The 24,635-nt window shown below is 45.1% G+C and overlaps 1 protein-coding gene across 1 annotated transcript in view; it reads right to left on the bottom strand.

The window, feature by feature from the left end:
• Positions 1-24,635, bottom strand: part of GALNT10 (polypeptide N-acetylgalactosaminyltransferase 10) — a 170,515-nt gene that overhangs the window by 63,180 nt on the left and 82,700 nt on the right. Inside the window, exon 4 of the mRNA XM_081135940.1 lies at positions 10,064-10,230. Coding sequence (XP_080992066.1) covers positions 10,064-10,230 — 167 coding nt within the window. The remainder of the gene's footprint in view (positions 1-10,063; positions 10,231-24,635) is intronic.

Raw genomic sequence — 24,635 nt, 5'->3', positions numbered from 1 at the left:
TATGGATTTGGCCTTCATGATCTTCAGAGCTGTCAAGCATGGCTTGTTTTTGGTTAATAAAAACTGGTAACATTTTAAGCCTCCGGTGTTTACAGATCTGAAGGTGTCTCTGGATCAAATCAAACAAAAACTGGCTCTGCAATTTGGTTGCCTGATAGAGACGTGACTGAAGCTTTCGGGGCTAGAAGTTCTCCAAGAGAACTGGGAGGAATCCCTGAAGTATCTTTGTGCAATGGGTCCACTTGGCAGCCGCCCGTGGGCCGGGTGCTGGGCAGCAGGCCAGAGGTAATGCCTACTTTTGGGTCATTGTGCTTCACTAACCTTCTAGAACCAACAGCACTGAGAGGATGTGGCTAATATTTATAGTGAAGGAAAGCAGCAGAACACACCTGTGAGGCATATGGGTGTGTATCAAAGGTCATGGTTGAGCATTTTATATCTGTACCTAAAAGTTTTGTTGTTTTTACCTAAAACTTGTTTTATTTAGCCAGTGGGGTATGAAAAGGAGGTGAATCTCTTATACTCTGGTTTGGTTTGAACTTTCTATTAAATGTGAATTTTTCCTTTGGGTGAATATTGGCTACAAGAGGCTTCCCACGAAATGAGACACATGCTTACAGTGCTCACAACAGTGTCCCGCACATGCAAGTGCTGTGTAGGGTTCGGTGGCATTACCACCGCTGCTGCTGTTCCTACTCCCCTCGCGATGCGGAGACCAACCTTCCAGCTCCCCATTTACCCAGCTAACTGTGAATGACGGGAAAGGGACTTGGTTGGTTTGTATTAGATCTTACTTTCACTTCAGTCTCCAACCTCATCTCCCTCCAGACCCTGAGTAAATAACAATTCACATCACACCTGAGCCGGCAGAAAGGCCGAGGAGCTCTAGACTATGACAGGAAGGGTGGCTGCTCTGGGGACCGTATTCCAAGGGCCTCCAATAACCTGCTGCCCTGGGTTTCTGCTTCCCCCTTACGCTCTCTTAAGGGAACAATAACACAGTAGAAAAGATTAGAACTGTAACCCTCACAAGAAAATCAGGAGAATATCAGCAATTTAGCACAGTTTTGCTGTGCCAAGTTTTCAAAATGTAGAAGGCTCACCTGCCTCAATAGAAGCACCACCTTTCTGAAAATGTAACACAGCTATTTCCCACTGCAGAAATGAGTCTTTCCCAAATATCAGAGCTTCCGATGCTTCAGATGCAACCTGAGTGATATGTTTGATTTTTTTTTTTTTGCTATCCCAGTAAATCATTTATACGGCACTTGATTCACAAAGTCTTGAGGTTTTTTTAAAGATGCACAAAATATTCTATAAACATATCGACTCCTGCATCCTGTGTCCCCGCCAGATATCCACCAAACGGTTCATACACTTCCCTCAATACAAGCTCATTGATATTCTGCAACAGTTTAAATCTTCTTAGTAGTTCTCTCCTTCGGGTCTGAGAGAGAGGTGTGAGGATGTCAAAGATATTAAAGGAGGGGGGGACTCACGGGGCCTGTGGGTTTTCTTAGTGGGAAGATACCCTGGAGACTGGTCCTGAAGATGTGGGATTCTGAAAATTACAGAACCCGTCGTGGGGCAGCTCAGCGCCTCCGGTCCAGTGGGATTCCTCACCCGGAGACCAACGCCGGGCAGGGCAGAAGTTTAGGCCACCTACCACCAACCTCTCGGAGCCGCAGTTTTGCCATCTGTACAATGGACTGGCTCTCCTGCCTTCATATTTTCAGAGAGGGAGCAAGATTTCACTTCTGGGGGGGCTGGGGGAGGTGATGCCGGCAGGCGAAGTAGGAGCTGTCACTCAACCTGCGCCCTTTCCTGTCCTCCCTGCGATGCCCATCGGGCAGCGCCGCCCTGCCAGCGAGGCCGTGGATCCTCAGCTGCGAAGCCTTTCCCCGGGTTGGGCTGTTCAGGAGGAAAGCGGTAGGAACAAATCCATGCTGTGTTCTCTGGATCCGACTAACAACACAGCTAGTATTCTGGGTCATCTGACTCCTGTTTCTATCTCACAGCTGACTCAGAGGAGACAAGATGTGATAGTCGTTTTATAATGACAAGGGGAAATGATTGTAGAAAGTTAAATAAAAACCAGGGTATAAAGTTACATGACTGGATGTCTATTAAACAAAGTGCAATGTAAAGGGACTAAATGTAGATTCCCATTATCTATTAAAAAACAGATGAGTTAGCTCTCTATTGATAGGGTATAGAGCTACATATGATTGGACGTCTACTATACAAAGTGCAGTGTAAAGGGACTAAATGAAGACTCCCATTATGAAATATTATCTATTAAAAAACAGATGAGTTAGCTCTCTACCTATTGACCCGAGGGATGTCTATGATACATTAGCAGAAAAAAAGAGTAATGTGTACAGTACGATCCCAGGAAAAGGGGGAGATACCATGTAAAGATTAGGGGTTAGGGTTCTAGAATCAGAATGCATGGTTTTAAATCAGAGCTCTGCCTCTCTCAGCCAAGTACACACTGGCCACTCCCTTAACCTCTCTGTATCTCAGTTTTCTCATCTCTAAATGGGGATGAAGATATTACTACCTTTTCTAAGTAGGAAAAAAGAGGTTTTCATACTGGGAATGATAGAACCCACGGTCACGCTGTGGCAATGAATGCATCTGGCACACAGTAAATGCTCAATAAGTATTAACTCCTGTTACATGCTGTTACATGTTAGTATTATTATGCAGACAGTCTAGAATGGCACACGCCAGACTGTTAACATTAGTCAGCTCAGCTGGGGTGAAACTAGAGGGGGATTGGGAGGACATGAAAAAAACGGAAATAAAATGACACTGGAACCAAAGAAGACAAACCAACGGCACATAAGCATATGAAAAAATGTTCAACGGCAAATGTGATCAGGGAATTGCAAATTAAAACAATGGTAAGCTACCACCACATACCTATTAGAATAGCAAAAATCCAAAATACTGACACCACCAAATGCTGGCGAGGATGCTGAGCACCAACAAGTCTTGTTGGCAGGCTTTCCCTGGAGCACGCCCACGCCTTTCTTCCCTCTGAGATGAGCATCTCTCCTTCTTTCTCCTAAATGCTAAGGGTGCCCATGAGACTTGCAACTAGGGGAGCAATGGGCAGCAGCAGCTAGTCCCGGGCTGACCCCCTGAATCTGTCCCCAAACCCCCTTTCTCTGACTTTTCAGTGAGCTGACAGCAGCCCCGCCCTGGCTCACTTCTTTCCCATAACGTTTCTAGAGAGTCAAAGCAGAGCCCCGCCTAGGCTCTCCCGTTGCTTCCTCTAGCCTAGGCCCTTCCTTGCTCCACTGTCTCCACATACTCTCAACAAAAAAAAATATACCACAAAAGAAAAAAACAACAACAACTCTTGTTCATTGCTGATGGGAATGCAAAATGGTAGTAACTTTGGAAGGCAGTTTGACAGTTTCTTACACAACTGAACAGGCTCTTATCCAGCAACTCCGCTCCTTGGTATTTATCTAAGTGACCTGAAAACTTATGTCCACACAAAAACCTGTACACAGATATTTATAGCAGCTTTTCATAACTGCCAAACTTGGCAGCAAACAAGATGTCCTTCGGTAGAAGAGTGGATAGATAAACTGTGGTAACATCTAGACAATGGATTTTATTCAGTGCTAAAAAAAAAAGAGCTATAAGCCATGAAAAGACACGAGGAAACCTTGAATGAATATTCCTAAGTGAAAAAAGCCAATCTGAAAAGGCTACACGCTGTATGAGTCCAATTATATTAGGCATTCTGGAAAAGACAAAACTAAGGAGACAGTAAAAAGGTGAATGGTTGCCAGGGGTTATGAGGGAGGAAGAGATGACTGGCAGAGCACAGAGAATTTTTAGGGCAGTGCAACTATTCTGTATTATACTATAATGGTAGCTATATGTCAGTATACATTTGTCCAAACCCATAGAATGTACAATACCAAGAGTAAATCCTAATATAAACTATGGATTTTTTGTCAACATAGGTTCATTGGTTGTAACAAATGTACCACTGTAGTGCATGGAACCAGAGGGCAGTGTGGGAGAGGCTATGTGTGTGTGGAGTGTGGACGGCTAAAACTGCTCTAAAAAATAAAAGTCTATAAAACAAACAAACAAACATCGAGGGGGAGAGGCGGCTGTTTAGAAGCCTAAATGTTAACGGTAATTGCTCAGTGATGAGGTTCTGGATAGCTCTTTCTACATTTTCCACATTTTCTCCTTGATTCCTAGCCTATGCTCCTGCTGTTCCCTCTGCCTGGCACATTCTTCCCCTCCCCTACCCCAAGGAGTAATAGTATCTAATTATCCCTTAGGATTGAGTTTAGCTAGCATTTTCTCTGGGAAGTCTTCCCTGACCTTCTCTGTGCTCCACAGCACCTGGACCTCCACCAAGCGGCACGTATACCAGGGTCTTACGATTGCCCCTTACCATGTCTGTCTGCCCTACTGGGTGTGAGCCTTTGGAGGGAAGTCTATTTTATTCCTGCTGTACCCCCAGCACCTAGTACAGTGTCCAGCAGAGCCATTTCACGAATTTTGTTGAATACATGGATATGAATTAAATCAGGACAGATATAGAGAAAAGCAAGCAATCTTAAGCTGAAGGAACCCAAACAATACCACGAACGTGGGGAATGGCCACCCACCAGTTGTGGTCATACTGGATGCACACAAAGGCCGTGAGAGACACGACGAGAACTGAGGCATGGGTGCTGAGGGCACGGGGCACGGTATGCTGAAATGCAAACCGGTCAGGACGGACAGGTTTCTGTGGCGTGGCGTGACGGGGGGTCAGAGTTACTAAGCCCATCATGGAAAGAGGACCTCTGACCCTGGGTCATCGGTGAGAGTCTCTACCACGTGGGCCCATGAGCCCCGCACTGTCCTCGCTCCTTCCAGCACCACTCACGGCCAACACTCCACCGAGAGCCCTGCAGGTACCTGCTTAAGAAGCTCCTTTAGGGAGCGCCACCGGGTACATTTCTGTTATTTGCTGAGAGGCAGCTGAGTTGGGGAAAATGCTCTCAGTGCGCATATACCATAGCCTTTCATTTCTGTACCCCATCATCCCAGGCGGCCTATAGTTCATCCGAAGACAAGAACCCTTCCCGCGACTACATATCCAATTTTTCTAGAAAACCACGCTGTTAAAAAGTGGGGAGGGGAAGGACAAGAGGAATAGAAACAAATGAACAAAGGGCTTCCTTGTGTTTCCTAATAAATCCTGGGGGCAGGTCTGCTACCCTACACCCTCACCTCCCCCCCCAAGCACAGGAGCACCCCCACGTCTTCCTAACCCTCAAGCGAAGCACCCAAGTTAGAAGAGCTTCTGGAGATCCCCGGATCTGCAGCGCCCTGTTTGTAAGCACGACCAGGATTCTCCTGGCGTCGGCGTCTGCCTCCACTCCAGTCCCCAGTGCTGCCTGCACAAAGCTCTGGGTCTTATTTCAAGGATTCATCTGCTCCAATTTTGTATCCTACTCAAGGTCTTGACCCTTAGCTGAATTTCAATTAGTTGCCCTGAGGATCCTGGAGGAGACTCGTTTCAGGGGAAAATGCCTTCTGCGAGGCAGCGCCAACCCAGCCTGTAGTGCATCGATGAATTTCAGCTCTGACAACTGCCACTGCTCATGTGGCTCAGAGAAATGTCTTTTGCAATGGTCTATATTTGCCGTACTTGAGACAAGTCTCTCCATAATTCTGAAATTGTTTCTCCCTAATCTCATTTTTAAGACAATCACTGCTGAGTAAGTTTTCTTCCAAAGCTGCCTTGAGAATTGCTTCTTGGAACAAGAATAATGATTGCTTGTCTGAAAAATGCAGGTTGCACACTGCGGGCTGATGTGCAGGCCAGAGGGGGCAGGAGGCGAGTTTTCCTCTGGGTTCTAAGCGTGATTCATTGAGAAAATGGGGCAGCAACAGGGCCGTTGGTCTTCACCGTTATCTGTGAAATGGGACAGCATTTGGTCTCCGCTCATTCTTATTGGGGTGTGGGGATGGCACCACACTGGATGAAGATTTTTGCTCTCTGGAGAAACAGATGCACTTGGCAGACTGTCACTCTTATAAAATTTACCTTCTCTTTCTCAAGACTGTTACTTTTTTTTTTCTTATGGGGATGGGGAGGGGGGAGTCACGTTATTTTTATCTCTGAGTATGACATTAAGGAAATTGGGGATTAGAGGAGCAAACCATTATAGTCCAGGACTGGCCGTGCTTGTTAATGAGCTCTTTTTAGCAGGAAGTTTGCTCTTTAATACAATGGGAAAGTAATTTATTGAAAAGTGTCCTTGGGGACAGAAAGGAGTAACGCACTTCTGCAGATGTTTCATGGAACCAGCAGAGGCGAGGAGGGACAAGGCTGTCCTAGGAGCCTGAGGATGGGAGCCTTGTCTCCTCTGCAAACAGTTAGCTGTGTGCTGAGTTAAGCCTGCCCACTGCTCAGGCCTCCGGTTTCCCATTTGTAAAATGAGCAGGCTGAGTTACAGTTGTGATTTCCACACATTTTTAAGCCAGGAGAGGTACCTGAACCCCACCTGTACCTGTAAGTTTCTCCATACTCCCCACAGTGCTCCCTGAGGCATTCCTGGACCCTCAAGTGCTCTAAGGTGCATGGTGACGTAGCTTAATGACCTTGAAATTCTTTTGTCATTGAACAAAGAGAAATGCTTGTTTCTAATCTAGCTGATGCTTGGTTTCTTCTACCTCTGGAGGGCTCATGCCTTGTGATGCTCAGAGAGGGACCTGCCAAGTGTTGTGGGTCTACCCCCAGGACAGCTGATGCTTCAGAAAACAGGGGACAGGGACCTGAGCCAGAAACACAAAGATGTGGACCAGCATCAGCTACAGAAGAAACTGTTGTGTGTTCCACAGACACATCTATCTCGCTGACTGAAGATGATCCTGTTGCTAGTGATGGTTTTCTATGTGTGTGCATGGAGCTGCCATAGTTCCTTCCTCCCTCCTCCCCTCCTCACTCACTCACTCATTCATTCATTCATTCATTCACTCACTAATTCACCTACTTCTAGACCACAAATGGTCTAGTGAGGAAGAATGACAACGAATAGGTGAACAAACAGCCACGCAATCACACACGGAGAGCAGTGACTAGTGGTAGTGAGGGGGACCTAACTGAAGATGGTGGGAGAGGAGTCAGCTGTGGGAAGAGCTGGGAAGAGCACGTCCAGGGGGAGAGAGCAGCAGGGAAGATCCCCAGACAGGAGCCTGGCGCCTCTAGGACAGAGGGCCCTGCTGCAGGGGCGCACAGAGAGCGAGAGCCAGGGAGTGAGCGCACCCTCGCCGCCGTGGCCCTCAGCACCAACCCTGGCAGCGAGCGTGCCCGGGGCAGGCAGCCCGGCCTGAGGGAAGGCTCGGGTGTTGCCTCAAGTGGAGGCTGTTCACGCAGCAGCACAGCACATGGGTTCCAGGAATCACAGGAGCAACACGCTCTTATTTGCCTTCTCACTGTCCGCTGCGAGCCCTTGGCCTGCGGGCGGTGGGCCCAAGCTGGGAGAAGGCTGAGGCTGGACGAGGGGACCGGTAAAGGAAGCAGACGACAGGGAGCCAAGGGCAGAGGTAGAGATCATCCACACCCTCACATTGCCAATGGCTATGCACAGATGCGAAAACTCACCAGTGAAGAAGGCAGACAGGAGAAAATGGATTCATTTGGAACATGGCGTTGGAGGAGAGCTCCACGACCACCAGAAAGGTGAACGAGTGAGTCCCAGAGCAAATTAAACCTGAAACATCCCTGGAGGCAAACATGACAAAAATGAAGCTGTCCTACTTCGGGCACATCATGAGAAGGCAGGGTGCTTTGGAAAAGACAATGATGCTGGAAAAAAACAGAAGGTGGCAGGAAAAGAGGAAGACCAAATATGAGCCAGACTGACTCCATAAAAGGAGCGATAGGCATGAGTCTGCAGGAGATGAGCGGGGCTGCTGAGGACAAGACATGGTGTACATCACTCATTCACAGGGTCACCAGGAGTTGGAGCTGATTCAAAGGCATCTTAACCACACACAGCAAGGGTCCTGGGCTTTGAGTCCACAGGCCTGGGTGTTCCACTCACTGGCTGTGTGACCCTGGGCAAGTCACTTAACCCCAACTCCATCAGAGACCCAAGGATTCCCAAGGCCTCCCTCAGAAGTTGTTGTCAAGAATAAATGGGATCATGTACAGGCCTGGTGCATTAAAATAACCCCTAAATGGTGACTGGGCAGGAAACAGTTCAGGTGGGAGGTGAGACAACAGGACATTTGTTTAGTGTTTTACAATTTGCAAAGCCCTTTTACACACAGAAAGGGGAAGACTGTACCTGCATCTGCATGTCTGCACATTTACCTCCGACTCCCCCTCCGACAACCAGTCATAAGTAATATCAATAATACACCGAGCTTCAATGTTTATTTCTAGTGTTCACTATGTGCCAGCGCCATCCTAAGCACTTTACATATAGTAACTTTACATATAATTCATCAACAGTCACGGCCCCCTAAGAGGTAAGTATTGCTGTGGTTCCATTTTCCAGATGAGGGAACTGAAGCACAGAGGTCAGGTGACTGGGTCAAGGTCACAGATCTGGTAAGTGACAGGGCCAGGATCAAACTATTGCCAGACTCTCCGCTAAAGAAGAGGGCTATGGAGACAAGGAGACACACCCCTGGCTTCTGTGGGCTCACAGACCTTGCTTCAGGGACACAAGGAAATCTCATATAAGGTGCTAGATGCCACGGTAACCATGGTGGCCAAATACTAAGGAGACAGAAGGAAAGATCTTTGATCATTCGGTCATCAAACACGTATGTTTGAGGACTGAGCAAGACCAATGTGGCGGCCCCTGACCTTAGAAGGCACAGCCTAGTGGGGGAGACAGGCAACCAGGCAACACTTACACACACAATGTTTACACTTATTCGTATGTTATACTTATTCATAGTTTAACTCGGCCTGTGATAAGCGCTAACAAGAGAAAGTAAAGGGTCCCGTGAGAATGAGCACAGGTCAAGAGTCAGGGAGGTGGTAGGAGTTGAGCTTAAGCTGTGTGTGTGTGAGTGTGTGTGTGTACACATACTCATACCCTCCCCACCCCCGCTGAGGTCCCTGCACTAAGGGCGTGCAATGAAGAGTGCAGTATTGGGCTGACAGGAGGCCAGTTTGATTATTCTGGAGTGCACTCAGTCTGCCCCCTTCACTACGTACCAGGGCCTCTACAAGAAGCGAGCAGGGGAAAGGATGTCTCCTGATCTGCTGCAACTGGTGAAACCTCGGATGCAAAGAATAAGCTTGCGGCTACTGGCTGCTGGGCTGTGTGGTCTAGTGGTTAAGGTCACATGCTTGGGACCACTTAAGAGCTGGGTGACCAAGGGTAAGTCACTTAACCTCTGAGCCTCGGTTTTCTCATCTGTTAAATGGTGTGGCAGATACTGTAGGGGGCTCATTTAACACCTTCTCTAATCTACTTCTCCCTTTCCTACCTATTCTAAAGTGGTCCCAAGTCAAGACACTCCCATGGCCCAGCCACCCTTGCAGATAGGGGTGCCCAGAGGTCAGAGCTGTGGCCAACTGTCTTTCCTGAATAAGAAGACTCTTTCAGTAAGAAGGTAAAGTCTTGAAAGGAGGAAGCTTTGTCCTCTTTGCCCTTCCTCCTTCTTCCGGAGGTACAGCAGCCATTTTGTGACCGTGAGGATTAGGAAGCAGAAAGAGAGAAGCAGCCTGGTTGATTCTTTGATGGTAGCCTTGAGCAGCTGTACCCATCCTGAATCTTATTACAAAATGAATGACTGACTGAATGAATAAAGAACCCTTTACTTGTTTGGGCTGTTTATCAAGTTTTCTGTTGTTTTGAGTTTGATGGGATAAAAATAGAACCTACGTCACTGGTTGTCGTGAAGACTAAACAAGATGACGTGTGTATGTGCCAGGTTCATGGCCTGGTTCACAGCGAGCATCCATATGCTGGTGTTGCTAAAGGGAAAACCTGCCGCCCCTGTGGCAAGTCAGCCACTGGATGGAGTAGGGAGGGCAAGGAGTGGGTGGGACGGACCCTACCTCGATCACTGAAGTCGTCAACCAGCAAAATCTCTGCGATCAGCTCCGGGGGCGAGCGGTTCAGCACACTGTGGACGGTGCGGAGGAGGGAGGACCAGCCCTCATTGTGGAAGGGGATGATGATGCTGGTGTTGGGGAGCGCCTCCAGGTAGAGTTTGCTGTTGCAGCTAGAGGGAGACACGGGGGACAGGGAGAGGACAGGTTCAGCTCTCATCTTGCCAAGAGAACTTAGGAACATGGTTTGGCTAACTGCAAATCCCCCTTTCTCTCCAGTGAAAGGTGAAGACACCTCCCTCACTTCAGAACCTTCTTCCGCTTGGCATCCTGAAGTCCTGCCTCCAGTCCCTGCACACACAGCACACAGAAATAAGTATACAACCAACGCCCACAGCGATGGCAGCCAGTGCAGATGGAGCAGCACTGGGGTTCAGTGCTGTACGTGTACGGAACTTGTTTCAGCCTCAACCATGTTAGGAACGCAGTTGCCCATCCTCATGACTCCACGTGGAGGGCAGCCCTTCAGGAGCTCTGGCCTCTCTCCCTGCCCCTGCACACTCCTCCCCAATGGAAGAGAAACCCCTCATCCATGAGTTTGGAAGAGTAAACTGGGCTTCATCGGTTCAGCCCCCTTTCTTTACCCCCCCCCCCGACTCTACCAGCAAAGCGCACATTTTCTCCTCTGCTCTCCACCAGCCCCATGGTAAGCTTGAATGTGGAAGGCCCTGCCGCTGCGGGCTTTTAATATCATTAGAACACACAAAAGAATGACCACAGTTCCTTAATATCATCAAATATTGAGTTGGTATTTAAATTTCCTGGATCTTCTTGTGTCTTTTTTGCAATTGGTTTGTATAAATCCGGACCAAGACAAGGCTCATATACTGCCTTTAGATGATGTGTCTCCTAAGTCTCTTTTTTAAAATTACAACTTATTTGTTGAAGAAACTAGGTCATTTGTCCTATAGGATTTCCCACAGCCTGCGTCTTGCTGCTTGCATCACCGTGGTGCGTCTGTGTTCCTCTGTCTACCCCCCACTTGCCCACCCCCATTCTTGTAAACCGATAGTTAGATCTAGAGGTTTGACGTAATTTGATGAGATATTCTGGCAATCTCTTTATAGGTGGTGTGAGCATCCGATGGGAAACACATATCTAGTTGTCTTTCCTTTTGTGATGTTGGTGGCCATTGACCAATCCCTTATTTCATCAGGAGTTTTCAAAAATGATGTTATTTTAATTCTATCATTCTTCATTTACTAGCTGGAATATTTCTATCAAGAAATATTTCTATCAAGAAAAACTACCACATCAATTATGTGGTTACCCCCAAGTCCAGGAAAGGCAAGGGTAAGTTCTTGATTCTTTGTTTACCAGTTTTCAAAATGACTTGGTTACCTGGCATCCTCCAAAGATGCTATTATTGGTTTTCATTATGAACTTATAAATTTTCACATAATATGTCTCAGTTCAATGAGTATTATTCTTATTGGTTCCCAAATAAGCCCATCTTAGCCCAAGGGAGTCTTCTCAAGTTGACTCCTACTCCTTTGAACATGACCACAGAGTACTGATAGCTTCCTTGCTTTCTGATAAAAGATATCAGAAGGTTCTCCAGGCTTAACTTGTACATTTTCTGCCCTAACCTGGAATCTGCCAAGGAACCTTGGCTCCTTAATATCATCAATATAACTATTCAGATACTGGGCACTAAGGGCATTCATTACTACTGGCTTGGTTATGGTTCCTGCACCTTTATAGTGGCCAGAGCTAGAAATATATTTTAATAAATACATCATGAGTTTATGCTGAAGTTTTATATTTAATATATAGGATTACAGAATTTTACTGAACTTTTTTATATTGCATCTCTTTTTTCTAAATTTTATTTTTGTTTAAAATATTACAGATGTCCCTTTTTCTCCCCAATGGCCCATTCCCACCCTGTCCCATCCCCCTCCCCAGTCCCTCTCCCCATCATTGTCCATGTCCTTGGGTTGTGCATATATGCATATAAATTCTTTGGTTACTCTCTCCCCCTCCACCTACCCGCCCTCCTCCATCCCTCTGTGCATCTCTTTTTATTGAGATATGATTCATATACCATAAAATTCAACCCTTTAAGGTGTATAATTTAGTAGTTTTTAACATATTCACAAAGTTGTACAACTATCACCACTATCTAATTCCAGAACGTTTTCATTACCACCAAAAGAAACTCCATATACATTCGCAGTCACTACCCATTATTCCCTTCCCCCAGTCCTTGGCAACCACTAATTTGCTTTCTGTTTTCATATATTTTCCTATCCTGGACATGTTATATAAATGGAATCATATAACACGTGGTCTCTGTGTCTGGTTTCTTTGGCTTTATTTTTTTCATGGCTAAATGCCACTCAACTGTATGGATATACCACATTCATTAACTCATGGACATTTGGGTTGTTTCTCTCTTTTGGCTATTATAAATAATGCTGCTACGAACATCCATGTATAAGCTTTTGTGTAGACTTATGTTTTCAATTCTCTTGGGTAGATACAAATGAGTAAAATTGCTGAATCATAAAGTAACTACATGATTACTCTTTTTTTAAAAATATATCTTTATTGATTTCAGAGAGAGGAAAGGAGAGGGAGAGAGAGAGATAGAAACATCAATAATGAGAGAGTCATTGATTGAGCCCGCAACCCGGGCATGTGCCCTGACCGGGAATCGAACCCCGATCACCTGGATCCTAGGTCGATGCTCAACCGCTGAGCCACGCCCGGCCGGGCCATGATTACTCTTAAAGTAACTACCAAACTGTCCTGTAAAGTGGCAGCACCGTTTTACATTCCCACCAGCAATTATAAGGTTCCAATTTCTCCACACGCTCACCAACTCTTGCTATTGTCCATCTTTCTGATTATAGACATTCAATGGGTATGAAGTGGTATCTCATTATTGCATTTTTTCTAATGACTAATGATGTTGAGTACATTTTCACATGCTTATTGGTCAACTGTATATCTTCTCTGGAGAAATGTCTAGTAAACATGTATTTCCTTTTAAAATTTTTCCTTGCTAGTGTATAGAAAAACAATTGATTTTCGTATATTGAGCTTGTATCCTACAATCTTGTTGCACTCATTAGTTCTGATTTTTTTGTGCGTGGATTCTGTAGCATTTTCCATATACAAGAGAATGTCATCTGCAAACAGAGATAGTTTTACTTCTTTCTTTCCAAGCTAGATGCTTTTTTTTTCTTGTCTAATTGCTCTGGCCGGAAAAGCCAGTACAATGTTGAACAGAAGTGGCAACAGCAGGTATTCTCTGGGCTCTCAGCTCTCCCCACTCCCTAGTCTTATTCCAGGGTTGCTTCACTCCTTCACAACATTACCTCCCCAGTCTCTGGAGACATCTGAAGTTGAGAGCCCAGAAGTAAACAGCATCATGGGAGGAAGCTCCACAAGACTGGTAAGTTTTGGGGGGAAAATCTGTGACATCTGGGGCAATGAACGTAACAACTGAGTCTCTCCTCTTGTAGGCCACTGCAATCCACTGTTTAACTGTCAGAATGTGCCAGGGTCTCTTGGCAACTTACTTTGAAACACATAAAAAAATAAAATGGGTTGATGGATGGAGAGAGGGATGGATACACATGTGATCAAGTCAGTAGAGGAATGTTAACTGCAGAATCTAAATGGAGAAAACTTGAGGATTCAGTGTACAATTCTTTCAACTATTCTGTATGTTTGATAATTTTCAGAAAGAAACGTTGGGGAATAAATTGGGTCAGGGTTCATGGTCTCCTGCATTTCAAATTCTCTCTGCTAGAGGCACCAGGGGAAGTGGGGCAGAGGAACGAACTCTTGGGTTCTGGCAGTGAGCTCCGTTCTGTGTGAACTGAACTCCTCTAATTCTGGCAGTCCGTTTCAGATGGACAAGTCAGTCTCTCTCTTTCCCCTTGGGACCTCTGTAATTCTTGCATGTCCCCTCTTGCTCTTCCACCTGGCTGGACTGTTTTTATCCAGGCCTCACATAGCTCTTTGCCTCCCCTTTCCTCTCCTCTCTCATCCCTTTGATCACTTCAGGCAGCCCTCTCTGGGAGCCTCCTCCAACTTCATTATATCGCGTTCAAAAATAAACGGAAGCACCTCTTCTTAAAAATCCCTTTCCCTTAACACAGCTGAGTCCTCTGGCCAAGAAAAACAGGCTGACATCTAGTTTTCTACAAAAGGTCCTGCCTTCCATCCAATTTCACCGGAGGCTTGCTTTATTGAAGCTGCATGGGGCAGGAGGGTGGGGGTGGAGGGAGTGTGTGGGGGGGTTAGCTGTAATAAATTGCCTGGAGTCCAAAGGGTGAAATACAATAGAGCCATTACCCAGCGGAGAGCCCTGGCTCTCTGAAACCCCAGAGCTGGGCTCCACGGCCTGTCAGTAGATAGCATACAAATACCATCATCTAGTACGGGAAGTAGACAATCCAGAATAGACTAAATTCTCTTCTAATTTAACCCAATCGTGTAATTAAAGATTACTCGGAACTCAAGAGGCTCAGCCTGGATGATAACCCTGGGCACGTGCCTTTTTTTCTTATTTTGGGCTCTTCGGTTTTTCTCCCCCTTCTATCCATCCATCCATTTATTTAGTAAATAAACACAAAATGGCATTTGACTTTTGCCATGGGCACTAGTCAGTAGTTTGGTCCCAGCTTAGTAGAGGCTCTTTGTTTAAATAAAAAAAATTGTGTGACATGCTGAAATGAATCCCTCCAGTGTCCAGCGGGAAACTTGGTTCCACAGACCTGCCCACCGGCCACCTTCCTGTCGGGAGCTTGGGCTGAAAGCCCCGTTTCTCCTCTCATTAGGCCCCAGCTCCCAGCAGAGGCGGCCTGGGGATGGCGACGGAAAGCCACCACAGTGCCCCGCCTCCACCTTCGCAGTCCTCTTTAAGACCTGTTTGCACATTGTGTCCTGAGATGTTAACACTGGATGGTGGCATACGCCCAGTTCCTTTGTGTATGGTAAACACAGATCGTCCCCTCGCCGATGCCTTCAGACAGAAGCCTCAGAGAATGTGGTCTCCAGGAAGGGGAAACTAGGGCACTGCTCCAATGAAAGCGGCTGGTTTGGCGATGATCAGACAATAACAACCTCTGCCTCCCCACGGTCACCGTGCCTGATGGTTCACAAAGCACTCTTCCCCTCTCGCCTCTAATCAGCACCCTCCCCTGGGAGGAAGATGAAGCAGGGAGTGCGCGCCCTGTTTTCCACACTAGGAAAGCAGAGCCCAGAAAGGTAAGGGACTTGGATCCAGGACTCAAATTGAGATCATATCTATTTAAAATAACAAATATATGTGTGTGTTTCTTGATGATAAAAGTGGTAACTGCGCAGCGTAAAAGTGTGGAAAACACAGAAAAGCTGAAGGACAGCTGATAATGACAGCACCCTGCAGCTGACCTGTTTAGGAGTGCGCCCTCTGCGCTCTTCTCTGAACATATGCCTATTTCTACGACACGGCATCCAAATCTTTGTGGGCTCCCCGATGCAGTGTGGCTTCCTGAGACACGCGGATGAGCCCCTCCGTGGGGACGATCAGGCAGAGCGACACCCTCGCAGAGGGTCACGGCAGTGACATGGGGACACCAATCTCGATGTTCCCTTGGCTCAATATTTCTGGTCCCAGGTGGTACCATAAACGAGGAGGCACCTGTGGAGTTTCAAACCTTACAACCAAGACCTGAGTAAGAAACATTCTGCCCTTTGCACAAGCACTCCCACTGTCATCTGGTCACAGCCTGATGAGGTCCCTACCCTGACAGGGCGAAGTTAAGTTAGGGGTGCACAGCATGAGGACAAAGAGCCACGATCCGGAGGTGCTCCCAGACATGCCGAAACAGTGACAGGAGTACAAACAAAGTGAATGTCGTCACTAGGGAAAGGTTCAATAAATGTGAAAATCCAATTTAAAGAATAGTGATAAAGCCGTTACAAAATAAGGTACAACATGACGATGACAGAAAATATCTGTTAAGGATTCCCATTATGCCAGGCACTGTTCTAGGCCCTTTAGGTGGATTAATGTCGTTTCACAGTCATGACGCTCTTAGGAGCAGGGACTATCGCTGCCTCGGTCGCAGAGAGGAAGCCCGGCAGAGGGAAGTGAAGTGACCTGCTAAGGTGAAATAGCTGGGAAGGGCCCGAGCCTGGGTTTAAACCCGACTGCCCTTTATACATGTTATATCCTGTAGGGGTAATGTGTCAATGCTACTGAGTATATAAGCAAGAAGAAAACAAGTAGATCAAACCCAAAGACTGTGGGAACTAAGTAGGGGTGTGAAGTCCTGGCTGCTGGTTTCTGCTCCGCCGAGCAGCCATGCACGTCCCCTCTTCTCGCTGAACCTTAGGTCAGTAAGGGGGCTGGACTGACACAATGGGCAAGTCTTGTGTGCCTGCTCTGTACTCCTTCATTCCTATCTTTTGGTAACAGCATCCCAATTCTCCTGGGGGAATCTCTCACCCCTCATTTCTATAAGGTCTGGGGGAAGGTCCTTGCTTTCCTTGAGGGTGGGCAAGGGAGCCTGGCTCAGCCAATTAGAGCACTGCATCTCCGCAGCCACAGTGATGGGTTCAGGGAGAGGCACCTGTAAAGCACAGTAAATCTTTGCTGAGACAACTGGGAGCGAGGTAAGCTCTTTTCTGCTGAAACCCAGCATGGGAGGGGATCAGTCTGGTCTGCCTGGGGCCACCGCGTGGACTGTTTTCCTGTCTTAAAATGGTTAACAGAAAACAGAGCCAAGAGATGGAGAGAGAGGCTCCTGCTGGCATCATTTAGGGACCTGAGTCCAGCTATGGCTGAAATCAAGGTCTACTTCTGCTCTTTTTAGTTACATGAGCCAATACATTTTCTTTTCTTAAGTCAGTTTGAGTTAGGTTTCTGTCCCTGTAACTGAAAGAATCCCTGATGATATAACTGGATGATCTTTAAGCCCTTTCAGTTGAATGAATCTGTTTTGGACCTAAGGATGGCTTCTGAAGGACTGAGGCAGAAACTCTGCTACTTGGGTGTTATCTCTGACCTGAAGGGTGCAGCCTCTCCTTCCTGCTGCAGGAAGAGAGCTTTGCTCATTCACTCACTCAGAGAAAGTGGCCTGGGCTCAGGGCTGCAGTGGGGGTCGGGAGGTAGGGGGAGGACTGGGAGCTATCGGGGCTCATTTGTGACTGAGCAGCCCCTGATTTAACATTCCCTAAAGCATTCTGAGCTCTTGGGACACAAAGATGAATCTAATATACTGGCCCTTAAGATGCGCCTGCAGGGCTCACTGCCGGAACACTAGAATATAAAAGAAAAGAAGTCAAAATCAAAGGGAAGTGTTGCAAAAATCTTCCCTCTGAGTCAACTTTGAAACAGAACAACCCAACGATTTTGAATGAAACTATAAAACACATTTAATTCCCTAGAACGGGACACCATTCACAGACCGAGGTGAAACACAGGCCGAGGTGAAACTGAACAAACCTGACATTGTTTGTGCCTAAGGAATTAGGAGTGCACTGGGCCTGGGTTCAAATCCTGCTGTCACTCTGTAGATGTGAGATCCGGGGACAGGTTTCATCCCTTGCTGAGCCTCTTTCCTTATCTGCGAAAGGGGGATGGTAACACCATGAGAATGTCACGAGAACTAAACAGCCTCTGTCCTTGGAGATGGGTCAACGTGGAGAACTCACAGCAGAGAACGCTCCTGACTTCAACTCTCTTGGAGTTTGGGATGGCCCTCCCAGGAAAGGGCACTAGGCTTCATTCAGTAAGGCTTAAGGCAGAGTTCTGCTCTTGTAGACACATACCCCATGCTTGGTACCCCAGGCTTCAGCCAGCTCATCTGCTACTCCCTCAAGCATTTGTGCATTCAAGAAGTGTTTACTGAGCACCTACTATGTGACGCACACTATGCTATGCCCCGGGATTATAATGGTGAGGAACAAGTCATTGTCCCTGTGCCATGGGAAACAGGGTTGAATGGGGGAGCAGACAAATAATATAAGCAGCAATAAATTATAATAATTTTCCCTCCTTGCATATGAGTGAGAGGTGAAGATAGAATGAAAGCAGCCTGGAAAGACAACGAGCGAAGGTGTTATGAATGGTGCGTCCACAGGCCTGGCCCTGTGCCTTGCAGACAGCGAGTAGGCGATGGATGGTTGCTGGGTTGAACTGGAGTTGGAAGGGCCTAGTCCAACCCTTCTGTTTTCCAAGTAAGGAGGTAAGGCTTAGAGGGGGGATGAGACAGGTGCTGGCTTCCTCTTTAACACAGCCTGGCTGGAATCAGAGGAGCCGGAAGGTGACTGACAACATGCGCCCAGGCTGACATCTTTATGAAGGTCCTTTTCCATTCAGGAGAGGTTTTGCTGAGAGCCAGCTGCACTACCTGCACTTCCCTCTTCTCAACAGACAGGTAAGAGAATCACAAAGGTTTATTAATATTAATTAGGCACCTCTGCACTGTCAGTTTGTCACTAGTTTTGCACCTCCTAGCTTGTACCAGGGACTTCAGATAGAGCAGTATTTAAAGGACCTTGGTTGTGCTGTCTTTTCCTCCCCTTTGAACTTATATTTTAGAACCCCTCTGTTCAGATCACATCTAGTTTTAGGACTGTTGTCAAAACAACAACAACAAAATTTTTTTAAAGGCCCACACCAAAATCCAACAGTTTCTTCACCTAGCTGTCCCCCATTATGAAACTGACCCTCCTCCAGACACAATAGGCAATGTATTCCATGTGCTCAAACTTTAAACATGGGCTGAGAGCAGGAAGGACGGACTCAGCAATCAATCTGTCCACAAGGTCAAGGTGCCGGAGTTACCAGCATGAAGCGACAACCATAAGGACTACACCTCAGATCCCGGTCAGGTGCCAGCTGCCGGGCAAATGGCCTTAGGAAAAAATGGGCTTTAATATCAAGATTCTTAATGATTCATGAAAGAGAAAGAAAGAAGAAACAAAAATGTAAAGACACGCGTTCAAGGATGTTTTTGCCATTGTTTCCAGAAGCAGAGGCCTGGAACAGACCCGTCAACAGAAGAGTGGTTGAATAGATTAGATTTCTGTGGAATATTAATACAGCTATTAGAAATATCTGAGACATGTGACCATAGTATATTAAACAAAGCTGTAGAATAAAGTACGTAATGGTACAACCACATTTTTATAAAACAAACCAAAATGCCAAACCTCTTCATATGTCTATATATGTTGCATAAGCAATGGAGAAAGCTAAACTGTTACCATTCACAACCTGGGCAGATTTAGCAATGGGCGGGGGAGTGTACCTGGTGGGGGGACTACTGATTTCTCCCCTCAGAAGAAGTGTGGAGAAGGCTTACAGTTCGGAGGGAATTATGCTCTGCTCTACGCAAGAGCTCCTAAACCAAGCTGCTCGGTGCCTGTCCGCACCATGCTGCCCTTGATACCATCTCAGTGAAGGCAGAGAACTGATAGTCCTTTATCTTCCAGTCATTACTCTTTTCCCTTAAACCCTTTCAAGGCCAATACCACTTAGCACCCAAACTCATCTCTGCAGCCAAGGCTGCTGAGTGCTTTCAATCGGCTCCTGGACGGGCACGTTCCCTTCCGCGTGGCCAAGGAAATGCAGCCTGAGCAGTCTGCTGGCTGTGTCCGTTTACCCGGCCAGTCCTGCCTGCTGTGCCAGGCCCGGGAACTTTCCTGAACAAAGGGCGAGAATTTAAGAACGTCTCCCTCCTTCTCTGGGATGAAGGGGTCTCATCTGCGCGATGGAGAAGAAAGAGCACAGGCTTGGATCGAGGTCTGAGTCTCCTCCGCCTTCTACTGGCTCTGTGAAATGGAGCAAAGGGCTGAACTTTCCCGGGCTCAGTTTGTGCCTCTGTAAAATGGAGCTAGGAAACCTCGTTAGATGCCATTCCAGAGGGCCTGGGACCACAAAGGAGTTGTGAAATGTTTTTGTAAAAGAGGAGATAATGTCGCAACGGAGAGGATAAGTATCATCACACCAAACCTCAAAGTGGGAACAGGTAAGACCCAGCTGGCAACACACTCAGCACGACGCCTGGTACATAGCACTTGACAAATGGGAAACATTATTATTAATGGAGAGCACAGCATCCATTTCTATTAGACTAAGAAAATGCATCTGTTTGCAGCAATGATAAAAGAACCACAAACCACACACCAGTGTACGTGGAAGCTGGGCAGTTTCCACCTAGCATAAATTGTAGGGACATGGTCCCGTTTGATTTTTAGTTGACAGGCAGCCATTTCTGCTTGTAAGCCATTTATCTCTGCAGTTTCAACCCACGGGCTGAATTCATTGAAACCTATTTTTTAAATTACAGAAAAGAACTCGATGTGAGGAATTTTATTGGCTGCCATTTTATTTTAAGGCTTATGAGCACCTTTAAATCCCAATATTAGGGCCGATGGATCAATAACTGTTGCCTTGAAAGAAAGACTGTTGTTCAGAAAGGAGTCGTTTCATTTCAGAGGGGAGCCAATTTAAGTCTCCTGAAAAGTCAGTGATGCTCCAAAGAAACCTGACTTTTTTCCTTTCCCAGCTCACAAATCATTCAGGTCCCAGCCCCTCTTTCTGCCTCCCTCCCCCTCCCCACACATATGCCTGGCTAACAACCTGCCAAACTAGGGCGTTTGCATCAATCACATCCTGGGCACGTCTGGGCGCTAATCTCACACTAAAATACTCCGTTATAAGTGTTGAGAGAGCTTACTCCACCACACAACTTTTGATAAAAGGGTAAAAATTGCGAATATGTACAAAATATGTCATCCGAGCCTATCACTGTTCTATTGAGGGTCTGAGAAACCTCTGGGCACCGTGGGTGGCAGTGCGGGAGGGTGAGGCTGGATGGAAACTCTAGCCATTCATCTCCATTGCAGAAGGTGGGCACCGCCCTCACCATGACCTGAACACGGCCCACACACGCTACAGACCACACCACAGACCACAGCTGATCTTGGGACATTTTTGGATTTACTGTTATGCCTCAGGCATTACTTGCTATTTGAGGAAAGCGAGTTAATTAAAACTAAAATTAAAACACAGCAAGTCAGCAAAGGAACCTGTCATCATTTCTGCTTTTCACAACACAAATGGCATCCTTCATTCAACAGCCTACTTGACATTGTCATTTGGATGTTTAATAACGTCTTAAACTTTGAAAGCAAAATTCCCCCAAACCCACTCTTCCCAAAGACTTTGCTCCTGTAAATGGCAACTCCATCTCCACCTTCTGGCTAAAAACCTTGGTGTTATCCTAGATGCTTCTCTTTTTTCTCACAGCCACACTGTCTGAAAGCAAATCTCGTCGTGTCCCTCTTCAGCTCCCCTCGAGGTCTGTGCCATTGCCACTCTTCCCTGCCTTGCTGTAATATACTTCCTAACTCTTCCACCCTTGGCCGCCTACAGTTCATACTTAACACAGCAAAGTGATTCTTTGAAAATGAAAATCAGATCATGTCACTCTCTGCTCAAAGCCCTCCAGGACTTCCCATCTTACTCACTTTGGTAAAAGACAAAACTCACCATGGCCCTGACCATCCCCAGACACCTCTCCAGCCCTGCTTCCCATCACTCTCCTCCTGGCTTACTGGGCTCTGTAGGCCAAGCATGATGACCAGAGAGCATCCTCTTCAATTTTCTGGAAGAGTGTATGGAATCTGTATTATTTCTTAAATTTTTGGAAGAATTCACCAGGAGTTTTCTTTGTGAGGAGGTTCTTAACTATAATATCAATTTCTTTACTAGATACAGGGCTATTCCAATTAATCATTTCTTTTTGAGTAAGCTTTGGTAGTTTGTGCTTTCAAGGAATTTGTCATTTCACCTAAGCTGTTGAATTTATAGGCATAAAGTTGTTAAGAATATTCCTTTATTATTCTCTTGTTACAGAACCTGTAGTTATGTCACCTCTCTCGTTCTTGATACGGGTAATTTGTGCTGTCTCTCTTTTTTTCTCCTTATTAGTCTGGTTAGAAGTTGATCAATTTAATAGATCCCCTCAAAGAACCAGCTTTTGGTTTCACTGATTTTCCTCTATTGTTTTTCTATTCTCTAGTTCATTGATCTCTGTTTTGATCTTTTTAAATTTTCCTTTCTTCTATTTATTTTGGGTTAATTTACTCTTGTTTTTCCAGTTTCTTAAAGCAGAAGCTGGTGTCATCAACTTGAGACCACTCTTTTTTAATATAGGCCTTTAAAGCTACAAATTTCCCCATAAGTACTGCTTTAGGGACATCCCACCAATTCTGATATTATTCTATTTTCATTATCATTCGGTTCAAAATACTTTCTAATTTTCCTTTTGATTTCTTCTCTGGCCCATCTGTTATTCATTTATGACTTACATAGTTTCCAAACATTTAGAAAATTTAAGAGACTGTTATTGGTTTCTAATTTTATTCCACTGTGGTCAGAGATACATATTGGGTATCATTTAAAACCTTTTAAATTTATGGAGACTTCTTTTCTGGCCCAGAATATGGCCTATCTTGGTAAATGTTCCCTGTGCACTTGAAAAGAGTATATATTCTGCTGTTAAGGGGTGGAATGTTCTATAAATGTCAATTGGGTCACAATGGCTGATGGTGCTGTTCAAGTCTACTATATCCTTGCTGATTCCCTGCCTACTTGTTCTATGAATTATTGAGAGAGAAGTGTTGAAATTTCATAATTGTGGCTATGTCTGTAACTCCTTGAAGTTCTATGTTTTTGCTTCATGTATTTTGCAGCTCTCTTATTAGGTGCATAAATGTTTACGATGGCTATGTCCTCTTGATGAGCAACCCCTTTATTATTATGAAATAACCTTCTTTATCCCTGGTAATAATCTTTGTTCTGAAATCTACTTTGACTGGTATTAACACATAGCCAGTCATTCCAGCTTTCTTTTGACTAGTGTTAGCATGGTACACAGACCTTTTTGATCTTTTTACTTTTATTTGTATTTATATTTAAAGTGTGTTTCTTGCAGACGGCATGTAGCTGGATCTTGCATTCTTATCTCATCTGACAATCTCTGCCTTTTAACAGAAATGATTAGAGCATTTATATTTAACATGATTATTAATGTGGGGTTACATTCCTTCATCTTGGTACTTGTTTTTGATTTCTCCTTTCTGATCTGTGTTCTCTTTTCCCTCTTTGTCTGCCTTCTTTTGGATTAACTGAGTATTTTTCATGATTCCATTTTATCTCCTTCCTTGGATTATTAGCTATAACTCTTTGTTTTGCTAGTTTAGTGCTTGTTTTAGGGTTTATAGCATACACTTATAACTTATGAAGTCTACCTTCACCACTTCACAAGTACTACAAGAACCTTACAATAGTATATTATCGTTTCTCCCTCTAATCTTTATGTTGGGATTCATTTTACTTTTTTTACCTATGCTTTAAACCCAACAATATGCTATTTTTTTTGGTTACACATTCAGATATCTTTTTAAAAGATTTAAACAATAAGAAAAATAGTGCATATTTACCTACATAGTTACTATTTCCAGTGATCTTCATTCTTTGTGAATAAAGATCCCCGTTTCTATCTAGTATCTTTATTTTTCCCCTGAAAGGGCTTCCTTTAACATTCCTTACAGTACACGACAGCTGTGATGAATTCTATCAGCTTTTTCTGTGTCTGAAAAGTACTTATTTTGCCTTTATTTTTGAAAGATATTTTCATGGGTTACAGAATTGTAGGTTGGCAGAGCCTTTACTTTTAGGTACTTTAAAGATGTTGCTGCACTGTTCTTGCTTGCATTGTTCCCAATGAAAATTCTGCCATCCTTATCTTTGGTCCTGCCAGTAATATACTTTATTACTCTGTCTGCTTTAAAATTTTTTCTCTTCATCATCAGTTTTCAGTAATTTGATTATGATGTGCCTTGGTGTTATTTTATTTATGTTTCTTGAGACTGGGTTTCACTGAGCTCCTTGGATCAGTGGTTTTCTAGTTGTCATTCAATTTGAACAACTTCTGGCCATTATGTCCGTCATCTCCTATGGGCTCCAATTACATGAATATTCAACTACTTAAAGTTGTCATGCAGTTTATTAATACAGTATTCTTCATTTTTTAAAATTATTTTTTCTCCCTGTGCTTTGGGTAGTTTCTTTACTTATAACTCAGGTTCACTAATCCTTTTTTTCTGTAATATCTATTCTACCATCGATCCCCTTCACTGTATTTTTCATCTTAGACATTATTGGTTTCATTTCTAGAAGTTCATTTTGGGCCTCTTCATATCTTCCACGTCTCTAACTTTTAAAATACATGGAATGCAGTTATAATAACTGTTTCAATGTCTTCTACTAATTCTAACATTTGTATCAACTCTGGGTTGGTTTTGGATTGAGTATTTTCCTCATTATGAGCCATGTTTCTCTATTCCTTTGCATGCATGATAAACTTTGGTTGGATTTACCCCGGTTAGTGCTGAATATTTTTTGTTTTGTATAAGTATTTTTGGGGTTTGAGATGGGATGTAGTTAAGCTACTTAGAAACAGTTTGATGCTTCTGGGTCATAACTTACGCTTTTTCA

This window comes from Miniopterus schreibersii (assembly GCF_964146895.1).
Source record: "Miniopterus schreibersii genome assembly, chromosome: 4".
Taxonomy (NCBI): Eukaryota; Metazoa; Chordata; class Mammalia; order Chiroptera; family Miniopteridae; genus Miniopterus; species Miniopterus schreibersii.
The sequence above is the reverse complement of the archived record's forward strand: the minus strand, read 5'-3'. Positions and strand labels throughout refer to the sequence as shown.